General features: G+C 44.2%; 1 protein-coding gene across 1 annotated transcript in view; it reads right to left on the bottom strand.

Annotated features, from left to right (window-relative positions):
• Positions 1–4,527, bottom strand: part of FBXW4 (F-box and WD repeat domain containing 4) — a 46,029-nt gene extending 41,502 nt beyond the window's left edge. The window contains exon 1 of the mRNA XM_027721801.2: positions 4,153–4,527. Within this exon, the coding sequence (XP_027577602.1) occupies positions 4,153–4,403 (251 nt within the window). The 5' untranslated portion in view covers positions 4,404–4,527. The remainder of the gene's footprint in view (positions 1–4,152) is intronic.
• Positions 4,528–12,354: the final 7,827 nt, after the last annotated feature.

The raw sequence follows: 12,354 nt of genomic DNA, 5'->3' as shown, positions 1-12,354 counted from the left end.
TCCTGTTGTTCCTAACATACAGTGACTCCTGCTGATGCAAACCTAGCGATACCCCTCAGCCCACCAAAGGAATGAAGTGTACAGATGCATCTCTCAAAGTAAACTTCTTTCTTCTCCTGCAAGTGCACAATTGAATCAATACCTTAAATACTTAATTTGGTTTACATCTGTGTCTCCCAATCAGCTGAATGTACCAGAAACGGCAAATATGAGAGATGGTCAATGTTGTGAATATGCCTTTGACAATAACAGTTAGTGTCTGGGATTAAATGCATATCTTCCTTTGGCATCATTACAACTCAATTTAACATTGTTTAAGTCTAAGCATGTGTCCAGAGATAGCCATAGCTGGCAATTTTTAAAGGTATGTAGCCAGGATGACAAATAGTTTAATAATATAAAAGTTAAATAAAATCCAAATTGTTTCACATAGACTACTATTTTTCTTTTTCCTGCTGCTAATAGCTAGAGGTTTGCATCCAGTTTCTTATCGATCTTCTCTCTTCCCTATTTTGCCATAAAGAAGTTCTATAAGCGAGCTGACTGCAAAACCAGTTTTTTCATATACAAGATAAAGCCCTTTCCTTCTGATCTTCTTGTTACAATTATCAGAAGACATACCAAACAGAAACAAGATTTTAAAGAAACAGTGTCATTTTCAACTTAATCACCCTTTTAAAAATGGGTAAGTGGGGGCAGGGGATAAGTTTCACAGCTATCTCACCCTAGGCTCAAATTTATTGCTATTTACAAAGCATTAACAGATGGTTTATCAAAAGCCATTTAACAGAAGAAATGATCAAACTATTCTGAGATGGGTTTTTGTTTTAAACTGTAAATACTCCCTAGACTAGTTTTTAACTTATGCCAGCCTCCAAGGGACCATCAGTTTAAAATCTAATGTTAGAACCATGCACGTTATTTTATTAAGTACATTAACCCTAAACAGTTCCAGCCTTTGCTTTCTCAATTGCTCACAGTATTGCACAAAAACCTCTTAAAAATAAAAACCAATGTTCACCTCATGCAATATTAGCCAGAACATGCAACAGAAGCTTCATCTCCTGAGTCAAAACCAAGCTTGACAAACTCAAGTGTTACTCCATATCACTAAGAAAGCACAGTTATCAAGAAGGTCCAGCTATCCATCATCTTTGTCACCATTCCATTTACACAGTGATATTTTAGCTTAAATACCTACTCAGCTCAAATTTAACCTTCAATGAGCAATCTACCAGGTTCCTACTTAGAATTACTATCAAGAAAGGCCATGTGCCCAGAAGCTTACCTCAACTCCCGCCCCAATTTGTACTGGTGTGTTAAATAAAATACAGCATCTCTCTGCAAATCTTACTCCCTCAATTGCAAGAGCACCAATCTCAGAGATTGTTCCTGATCTTGGAGACATGCATGAGGAGCAAGTGCTATGGAAGAGACATGGCTAGTTAAAACCCTCAAGCTGCCACAGAGACTATCAAACTCTTCTTCAGCTAACTACAAGTTTTACAGCTGTACAACTCAACACATGCACTCACACTGGTTCTTCTGCAGATGTTCAGATATCCAGATCCCCTCGTACTGCTATATTGCCAGAACTGTCTACCCTACTGGGGCAAAACTCATGCAGCTGCCCACAGATGCTGGATCTCCACACAGGGAAAACAAGTGTTTGCTTTGGGGCATTCTCTGTAAGATCTGGCACACCATTTCAAAGAACTGGAGAATGCCTAAGCCTTCCATGAAGTTAAAAGTAATTAAAGGATTCATCCTCCGGATATACCTCAAGGTTCCTCCATAACCACTCGTAATGTCACTTCAGTGTGTTATCCATGATTGAACTTCCCAGGACCACAGCAATGCTGATCAGTGCTAAAAGCAGCTCTCAGTACTAGAGTTGTTTAAGGAAAACTTGAAAATAGAACTCAACACAAAAGCATATCCTAGAATTACTAAAAAAACCCTGTACGTAGCAAATCTAACAGCACTGAAATCCCTGGGAGTTCATGATACTCAAGCAGCCTTCCCTTCTCTGAAACCCTCTGACCTAGCAAACCTCTTCCGTAGCTGTTTATAGACCTGCATTCCTCTGCAGGGGGAAGTGGTGGTCCTTACACACACCGCACCTGGTCTGCCGTACACCTGATCCCTCCTGCAACTGAAGGAGCACAGTATCACCTTATTCTTAATGAAAAATACAGAACTTCATTTCCTTGGGAGACAAAATCATATATCACAGTAGACAAGAGTCCAATACACAGCCATTCTGCAGTGCTTATTCCTGCTGATTTCCAAGGGAACTCCGCTTAACTTTCAAGCTGTGAAGATTGAGTAGGTTGAAGTGTTGGCCTGCAAATCCAACACGAGAATTTTCACCACCACTGAAGTTCTGCTCCTGCCAGCAGGAGCTATAATTGTTTCTCTTAAGTCTGTGCTATTGATGAATAGTAATATGAGACAGCAAAATAGGGTTCAAAACCTGACATCCCTTCTTTTGAGTCATGTCAACACAGTGTTTACAGTACCAAGTCACTGGATGACAAACAAAATCCATGCCGGCAGCTACAGGAAAACCATAACAAGGGATTTATAGACCCTAACACTCTAAACTTCCTCTTGGCATCCTTTAAATAGCAAGGAAAGCCACACTGTGGGGCTGTCTCTGAGTGGCATTTGGTACATAAACAGATTTGAGAGAGAAAAGGCAAACTCTAGGTCCTTACCAACCAAGGCCTAAGCCCCAAAGGCACTTCATCTAGAAAGACGCTGGTGTCATACACAGCAAAGCCAAGAGGGCTCACACCTCTTCCTAACCTATGTTGTGCTGTTGAACTGGAGGAAAAATAAAAATAGACACCGGGAAAAAAAACCAATAATCCCTACTCACAAAACTTTAAAACCCAGAAGCCATGAAGGTCCAAGAGTCACTTTCTCTGTGACAGATATCACCACTTATACCAGCAACTTGCTCTGTGAGGAGAGCCTAAGATACATGTTTCTGGGGGCCCATGCCCACTCTGAAGCCTTTTCTCAGGACACCATCCCAGGCCTTGCTACCTTGCAGCTTCTTCTCTGAGGTGTCTTTGAGACCATGGCAGGGGCTGCTGCTCAGAAGTGGTGAAGGCGCATGGGCACACAGGAGCCACCCCAGCTGCACACAACGGCTCCCTCCATCTCCTTGTGTTCCCACCTCCCCTAGGCTGATGTCCCTGAGCCTCTGCGTTTTGTTTGGAGCGGTCTGGGGACCAAGCTGATCACAGAGCCACAGAATTGTTAGGGTTGGAAGGGACCTCTGAAGATCATCTAGTCCAACTCCCCTACCAAGGCAGGGTCACCTAAAGCAGGTGACACAGGAATGTGTCCAGGTGGGTTTGGAACGTCTCCAGAGAGGGAGACTCCACACCCTCCCCGGGCAGCCTGTCCCATTGCTCTGCCACCCTCAGCGTACTTAAGTTCTTCCTCATGTTGAGGGGAAACTTCTTGTAGTTTAATTTATGGCCATTGCTTCCTGTCTGGTTGCTGGGCACCACCGAAACAGCCTGGCACCATCCCCTTGGTACCCTTTGAGATATTTATATGCATTAAAGAGATGCCCTCTCAGTCTTCTCTGAACTGAACAGGCCAGCTCCCGCAGTCTCTCCTCACACGAGAGATGCTCCAGACCCCTCATCATCTTCGTGGTCTCCGCTGGACCCTCTCCAGCAATTCCTGTCTTTCTTGTATTGAGGAACCCTGAGTTGTACACAGTTCTCCAGGTCTGGAGAGGGCCTCACGCTGCAGCACTCCCGCTGGGCCTGGCGCTGAGGCATCCCGGGAAGCCCCCGCCATCCTCGCCCGCTCCCTCGCGGGGACAAGAGGCACCTCCCCCAGCCCTGCTGGGCAGCGCCGGGGCCGAGCCCGGCCCCGCCAGCCCGGGGTGCCACAGCGGCCGCTCCCTCCCGGGGAGGCCCTTCCTGTGCCCTCGCCGCCTCCCCTGGCGCGGGGACAGGGCGGCGCAGCCGCGCTTCGGGAATGGCCTCGCGTCCCCCGCCCCCCGCGGCCCCGCGGCGGCCACGCCGGGAGCGCAGCCCGCCCCTGGCAACCGGCTGGGCCGCAGCATCCCCGGCCTTTCCCGGCCGCCGCCCCCCGCCCTTCCGCCGGGAAGGCCGCGCTTACAGGTCGGTGCCGAGCTGGGTGAAGCCGGAGTTGAGGCAGCCGCGGGCTATGCGCCTCCAGAGGAGATCGCGGCCGCTGAGGAAGCGCAGGCGGCGGCAGACCTGGGCCAGGCGGCCCAAGGCCTGCGCGTCCAGGTAGGAGCAGATGAGGAGCAGCAGCTCCTCGGGTAAGGCCCAGAGCGGGGATGGGGGGGAGGCGGCCCGGGATCCCCCCTCCGCCTGGGGGGACCGGGGGCTGCCCTTCCTCCCCATGGAGCAGCAGCTCCCGCCCCTCCTCCCCGGGAGCCGGAGCTGCTGCTGCCCGGGGGAGGCCAAGCCATGGACGGGGCAGCCGCTCCCCAGTCACATGGGGCAGGAGCCGCTGCCTGTCACTGCCCCCTCCGGGGGAGGAGGCGGCTGCCGGGACCGGAGGGGGCACGGGCCGCCGAGCCCACCCTCGTTAGCGGATTAATTCATTAATGGGAGCCACTGGGACTCCCCCTGTGCAGCTGCCCCCCCCCCTCCCCCCCACGACCGGCTCACGGATCTGTCTTCCGATCTCAGATTAGCAGTGTCACCTGATCCGAGTATTCATTAATAACGTGAGCAATTAATGGTGGGGACAGTGATCCCAGGTAACCAGAACATCTGCTCCACCTGGAGCAACCCTAGCTAGGCACTGCACTCCTACAAAGGAAGGTGAACAGCAAGGTGGTTAATGCTCATTAATTATTCTTGACCAGGGTCAGGAGCCCATGTCACTCACAAAGTGACAGCAGAGGTCATCTGGTTCTGCACAGCAGTTTTTCAACACTCTCACATTCCTGGGACAGGTAACATAAGGGTCTTCCCCATGTAACAGCAGGCCCTGCTACAATGGATTTCGCCAGCACCCTTCCATGCAGTCCATTCCTCCTTCCAGGGCTCCACAGAGTGAAGGCAGAAAAGTGCTCGCAGTTCACACGTGTGTGTACACATACACCAGCACACCACCACGAAAGAACAGTTCATAATAACTGAGTCATTGTTGCCATCCACAGGAGCCTGGAGTACTGACAACGCAGAAGGATTCTGGTCCAAAATGGCAAAGTAGTCCTCCGCAGACAGTGGAGCAGGAAAATATGAGTCTAGTGTTGTGTTATTCTTTCTTATAGTACTTTCCACTCCACAGAAGCCTGAAATGCTGAGGAAATTTCTCCCTCAAAATTAAAAAATAGATAAATTATAAGAAGTTCATCATCTGCCTAGAATGCTTTGAACAGGTGTCACTTAGCCACCACAGTCTACATCTCCTTTTTCAGGGTGGAGTAGGATAATAAATTTCAGCATATAATGAGGTTACCATAGCATACAGGCCTTGAGACAGTACTTGCATCCTGTTCCAGAAGGTCATCTTGTCTGTGTAATCTCAAGCACTCAAATATTCGTACAACTGAATCACCAACTCGAAGCCTCATATTTAAGAGTTTCAAAACTGGTCCATTTCCACTGAGTTTTAATACACCCTGGAAGTCAGGGAAGTTCCAAAAGGCAGCAAATTTTTTATCAGCATTTATAAGAAGTGATGTCCAAAGTAATTAAAAATTTCTTAAGCTGAGTTTGAGAAATTTTCACTCAGGTGAAATAACAGCACATCTGATAGAGGACTTGAGTAGCCAACTGAAAGGGGGGGTAATACAACAGATTTAGCTTAACATAAGATTATGGAACTTCATGTGAATACAGTTTTATATTGACTTTGTTTATATGAAACAGTTCTTTTTGTAATAGACTTCAGCAATGTCTGAAGCATTAAATGTATTAAAAGCTGAGTGGCTTCTCCATCTTAAATTGTTATTGTAAAGATATACTTATTATCAAGTTGGTCTTTTTCCAGTAGACACGGAGACAGCTTCTGCACCCTCCACTATTTAATATTTTTATTAGCAACTTGAAAAAAATCTGAAATCATTCATAGCAAAACTTTCCAGGAGGCACAAAGCATGGGGCAAGAGGCAAAGGGTGGCTTATGGCTGCGTAACCCTATGCTAAGTTTAGGCATAATCACATCATATGTATTTCAATCGAGCCAAATGTAAAGTCTCACATCTAGGAACAAAGAATGTAGGTCACACTGAAAGGATGTAACTCTATCCTGCAAAGCTGCAATTCCGTAAAGACTTCATTAAGATGAATAATCAGCTGAACGTGAGCTCCTTCTGCAGTGCTGTGACCAAAGAGCTAGTGCTGTCCTGGGAAAAAAACAAAAGCTGGGGGTGCTTTTACCTCTGATTTTGACTCTGTCGTGACTGCTTTGGAAATAATTTGTCCAGACAACATTTCAAGAAGGATGTTTAAAAACTAGATGGATTTCAAAGAAGATTGAATGTAAAAATTATTACAGGACTGTCAAACATGTTTTATAGTAAGACCCAAAGTGCTCAGTCTATTTAGCTTTCTAAAGAGAAGGTTAAGGTGTGAGGTGATCATACCTTATGAGCACTGAAACAGGAAGAAAAACCTGGCAATATAAGGATCTTGTGTTTAACAGACAAAGAGAGAAGATCTCTTGACAGAAGGTGATGGGAAACAAAGTCGTAAGTAAAGCATCCTTTTGTAGGGAATAAAATTAACTATTGAAACAGCTTACCAAGATTTATGGTAGCTTCACCATTACTGGATTTTTATGAAACAATGCCAGTTGGTTTTGGTTTTGGTTTGAGGTTTTTTTCCTTAGAAAGAGAGACTGGCTAGAGCACAACTACTGAAACTTAACCAGGAACTGACCTGGTTAGTCCTAACTCAGGATATCAGACTGAGACAGTCCAAGGGGTCCCTTCTGGTATTAGGCTCTGTTACTCTACAGAGGCAGCTTCTGCGTAGTGCAGTCTCCCTGCACTGTGTGGCATCCAAACTCCTGTGTACACAGTCTGTGGCCGGGCCCCTTTACAAAGGAAAACTACTTGGTGCAGACCAGAAGGAGCCTGGGTGCAAAGTAACACATGCAGTGTGACCCTCTGGGATACCAGGACCAAGTATGGACAAGGGTATCTGAAGAAGGGGGGCCTTGGTGCTCTCCAGTTTGTGACCCAGGGTATAAACAACTATGAAATATTTGGCTAAAATGAAACGTGTTTGCACACAGTAATAGTGCAGAGGGTCAACTGTGCTCCAAAGAGGATACACATACATACAACATGAAGAACGAAATTATGATACGTTTCTCTTAAATGTAGCATTGTTTTCTAGTATGGATAATTGCCTTACAACATAGTAACAATAGTTATTCTTTGCCCAAAACATAGATATCATACATTACTTGGGGTTTTGTTTTAAGAGAAATGGACCTGCAACACTTGTTCTCAGGCGTGGTTTCAGCTACTGTGCCTGCTATGGAACTGTCAAAGCTCTGCATCATGGGCTAAGAACCCAAAGGCACTGATCTTCCCAACAATGCAAAAGTTAGTGCTTATACAGTCTGCAGGAGCAAGAACCAAGGAAGGTTCTGAACCATTACTAAAACTGTTTTTGTAGTGCAGTGTAATCATAATAATGTATCCTTTCCAAATCCTGCAGTCAAAGATCCCAGTCCTTTTGTGGCTCATGACCACTCTGAACCTCTAGAAAAGGTATAGGATTCTGTGCTCAAGTAGCAGACCATTCCAACATCATGGCTTGCAGAGTTTGTAAACTAAAAATCAGAGGGCTTATATCTGTAAAGCTTTAACAGCACAAGTCAATGAAACTCAGCTTGGAAGAAACACCATTTGAATACCTGCCTGTCAATTTTATTTTTTTTCTGTCTTCAAGGGGTTTTATTATTTGCAGTGCCCTCAAATACACCTTTCCAGCTAAAGACACATTCATGTGGACAGCTCTTTGTTTTGTTTTTCCTTCCAACCAATGCTTTTGTGTATTTCTGAAACTTAAGACACCTCCTCTGCTACTACAGTACTTATCTGTAACACCATCGCTTTGAGGGATTAAAGCAGGTTACTTGTTACACACTTAGATCAAGAGTTATCTGAGTAGAAAGTCTATCCCGTTAGGGTTGGCGGAATCTGGTTTTGATCTTGAGTTGTTTTGATTTTCTGTGAGAGCAAGTAACATGTTATTTTAACTTCTGAATAAGGTGTGCTACCTGACTGTGTCTCTTCTGTTTGGCAGAAAGGATTAGAAACCTCCACGGAACTTGCACTCTATTAAAGCAGAGTGCTCACCATTGAGAACCAAGGGGCTGAATTGTTTTCAGATTATATGTGTGTGTGTGTCTTTCCCACATCAAAGACTTTGATGGAAGCTGTTCACGCTATTGTCAGGAATGCAGGGATTGGCACAAAGGTGATTAGTAAAATTGCTTTTCTGCAGGAGAAGCACAAAAATTACCAAAGGATTAAAGAGGATGAAATTAAAAGGTTATGCTGAATTTGGGGGTAAATTTTCTCCTTTTAAATTTTCTCCCAAATTACACATATTGATTTGGTTTTACCTATAAAAGGTCTGCCAGAAGAAACCAGGATTAGAAGCTGTTTGGTATTGGTTCCGTTAAAGGGAGATAAAAAATCTTCCCTTAAAAATATTCTCAACAGATCCTATTCCAAACCCCATCCACAAGGAGCTTTAATGAGTACTAGGGGCAGCCAGCTACTAGCCATCCATACAAGGTTCTCAGCAGCCACAGGATTGGGACCTTTAGTCGTGATTGTGCTGAAAATCAGAAAACCAAGCAATTCCATAAATCACTTTGTCATCGGTGATGCTGTTTGTTTACTTTTCTCACTACACTCTTCTGACAAAGATACTAAACTGAGGAGATCGCTTTCATTATCCACTTGCTCGGCACATGCAATGCTTTTGTATTTTGATCAGCAGCTGAGCTACTTGAATGGTTTGGAAAAAAAGGCAATAAAAAGGGATTCTCAAATATTTCAGTGTATCAAAATGAACAGCCAAGCCTTCCAGAAGCTTTCTTGCTTGGCAGAACTGCAGTGCAATTAAAAAAGCGTATCACCTCCCATAGCCAGCAGAATTGTCTCATCTTGCTGGTTTAGACTCTCTTTATTTTGCATTTTGTTTTGAACAATCTTCTATTATTTGCTAAGTACAAGCCATATACCTATTTCTTGTTTTCTCATTTTGAGTTTTGTTTGTTTGTTTTACTAATCTGTTCTTCCCTGGAAGTCACACGGAATATTTTGTTTTAAACCTCATTTATCAAAGTATTATCTAAAGCATCTGTTCAGAAAATGTTCATTTTAACTGTTTTCCCAACAATGACCTTCTTCCTCCCCCCCAGGCCACATCAAGTTGTCACTCACCAGACAGCTGTGGAATTTGGAATCATTCCTTTTAAACGCTTTACAATTCCAAATGGTAGATTTCTAATGGCACAATATGATTGCCACAAAGATCTTTAAATTTCCCAATCCTCCAGGCTTCAAAGGCTGGACCGTCCTTGATCTCCTGAAGGAATGCTTTTGAATCTTGTTCTTTTATAGGGGCTACCTATGAAGATATTTTAGGGGCTTTTTCCTTTCGTACTGAGGAAATAAAGGTTCAAATACCCACTGGCTTCTTTGGGAGTAAGACTGAGACTTAAAAAGTTATTTCTAGGGATTCTCAGCTCAGTTTCCATTAATTTCACAAGCAGTTCCAAAACTTTCTGGTGTGTTTATAAAGCAATATAAGTATCCTTGGCGTAGTAGTGATTATACTACTGTTTCATCCTGCATCTTCCTTCCATCCACATGGCTACTTCATGCAGCTCCTCACCTGTCTGACAGTGCCCTGACCCATCCTGTGCCCTTGGGTACAGAGGGGTCCCTTGCTCTTGGAGGATTCTCCGTTGTCGTATCACTTACAAGGTAATAATTTGTTCAAGGAAAGTGAGCAAACCTAATCCTACAAGCAGTTTTGGGTCTGCCTTGACCAGGCAGCCAAGACAAAGCCTAATTACTTGCAACAACTACAGATTTGCAGAATTATTAGGGTCCTAGGCTTCCTTCTCTCTTTCTCTACAGTGAGAGGAAACATTTCACTATTAGTCTTTTCTTGCACAGTAGGATTTCTGAACCAGGAAACTGTTTTTAATTTCTTGCTGGTTAATTCTTTTTGTCATCACTGAAACACAGAATTCATCAATTTGAAGTTAAGAGATTGATAATGCAGCAACAGGAATCTGACTGATGCTAGAAAACAGCCTTTATTTCTATTCAGTTCAGCTTATGCCAACCCATAAGGCAAGTTCTACCCTCTGTCTTCTTATAAATGAAGCACACATATGTATAAAAAAAATAAAGGAAGGTATCCTCCTGTCCACACACTGTAGGTCCTAATCCTCCAGTGGAGCACCACACTAGTGCAAGGTCTCACCTAGCAGATTCATCATAGGTTTGGGGCCTTCAGCTGTAACCCCCTTGGAGAAAGCGCTGTCCTTCCTACACTGCTACAGCACCTCACATGACATGACCTCTGCTGTGACTGAGCCTCTCAGATATTATTATAAGGAGCAGATAATGCTTTGTCACTGCAGTAAGTGTATGTTTAGATATCTCGTATTGCTAATGCATGTAATTTTAAAATAGTCCTCAGCCTAACCTCAGGTTTTGTGACGACAGTAACAAACTGCAGGGACAACTGATTACTAACCCAGTTTATGGGTCAAGGAACAGGCCTTAGATCCTCATTTACACAGTTTCTTATGATCATGTAAGCCCTCCCTCTACAAGACTATTTTTATTTGTTTGTTTAGATCAGTTAAAAAAAGAAATCCCAGATCCCAAAATAGAGAATGTTTTCCTTTGGAACTAGAAGCAAACACACTTGATGGCTTTAACATCTGCTGGACAATGCGTGGATGGGTGGTGGGCACCTCACACGGTTTTGTGACAAACACATGTGCGTACAGCGTGTCAGATTATAAATCCAAGAATAAAGAGTCATTAAAACCTCCCTTCTCTAGCCCACCTGCCATGAAAATAGGCTTTTCACTCTATCTATTTAAACTGAAAATGAGTATTGGGAAGAAAAATGCCGACATTCCAGGGATTCAAGTCAAAATCTCCCCCTCCAGTAAAGGGGGTCTGTCAATTGAACATAGATTGATCCATTGTCTGTCTCCCATCAGGACCCAGAAGCCACCTCATGCACATATGCTTCTATTCTGGCTAGAAACTGAGACCTCACAGTCTCAGACCATCACAGTAACATTTACATCTGTCATTGGCTTGATCTGAAACTCTGCAGAATTCTCAAATGCCTTTTCTGCTTTTGCAGCCTATTAGTGCCTGCTTCAATTTTTGGGTGCAAATTCCAGTGAGATTAGCTTGCTACCCAGCAGAGCACAAGCTCTCAGCTCCACCATGAACACAAAGCTTCCTGCTCTTGGAAGGGAGGAGAGGAGAAAGACACTTGCACACTGGGTCAACTCTTACCAGAATTCACTTGAGTTCTGCGAGTGCTAAATTTTTTCCTATCCTTTCTTTTTTCCTGCAGTCTGCAGTGCATTTATCATTGTTAGTATATCTGAATTATTAGTAGCATTAAATTGAAATGCATCTCAAGAAAAAAAACAGCCAAGTTGGGCAAGATGCCCATGCCCTTGCAGAAGAGAAAAGTGTTCTGACTTACAGACATCAGTTGGAACTCTAGAAACTGAATTTACTAGTATGTAATGACATACAAATCACAATGCTTCTGATAGATTATTCTCACCTGTAACTGTGCTTCTTTGTCTGTTTAGACGTTGTGAGCCTTGTAACGCACTCTGAGCCTGATAACTGCATTAGTAATGCCAGGAAGAAAATAGCTTTTTAGAGCGGGTAAAGCCCACAGCACTTTTTCCCTATCGCTTACATTTCTTTCCATGCACACGCATACAGATTTTTCCAGCATGAACCTCTCTACACGGAACCAGTGAAGCCATCTCCTCGCTTATTTTCTCTTGCCGCTCTGAAGTGTGAGGCCCGTTGGCTGTGTAGGTGCCCTAGCAGGTGTTTGGATGTGCAGGTGTGTGCACAGGCAAAGTCCCGAGCACAAGCACAAACAAAGATTCAAATACCAGGGCCTTTCAGCCTGAACCTGACACTGCCACTTTAAAACCAGAGATGTGGACATCAAAGTTTTCCACTCCCCAGAAGGAATGGACTATTTTACACCCTTCCAAATTACGTCTCTCATCTCTCTGCCTTTCCTACAGCCTTCTCTCTCTCTCTCTCACACACACACACTTTTTCTAATACCATCC

The sequence above is a fragment of the Pipra filicauda genome, unplaced genomic scaffold, assembly GCF_003945595.2.
Source record: "Pipra filicauda isolate LSUMZ 115617 unplaced genomic scaffold, ASM394559v2 scaffold390_size662804_pilon, whole genome shotgun sequence".
NCBI lineage: Eukaryota > Metazoa > Chordata > Aves > Passeriformes > Pipridae > Pipra > Pipra filicauda.
The sequence above is the reverse complement of the archived record's forward strand: the minus strand, read 5'-3'. Positions and strand labels throughout refer to the sequence as shown.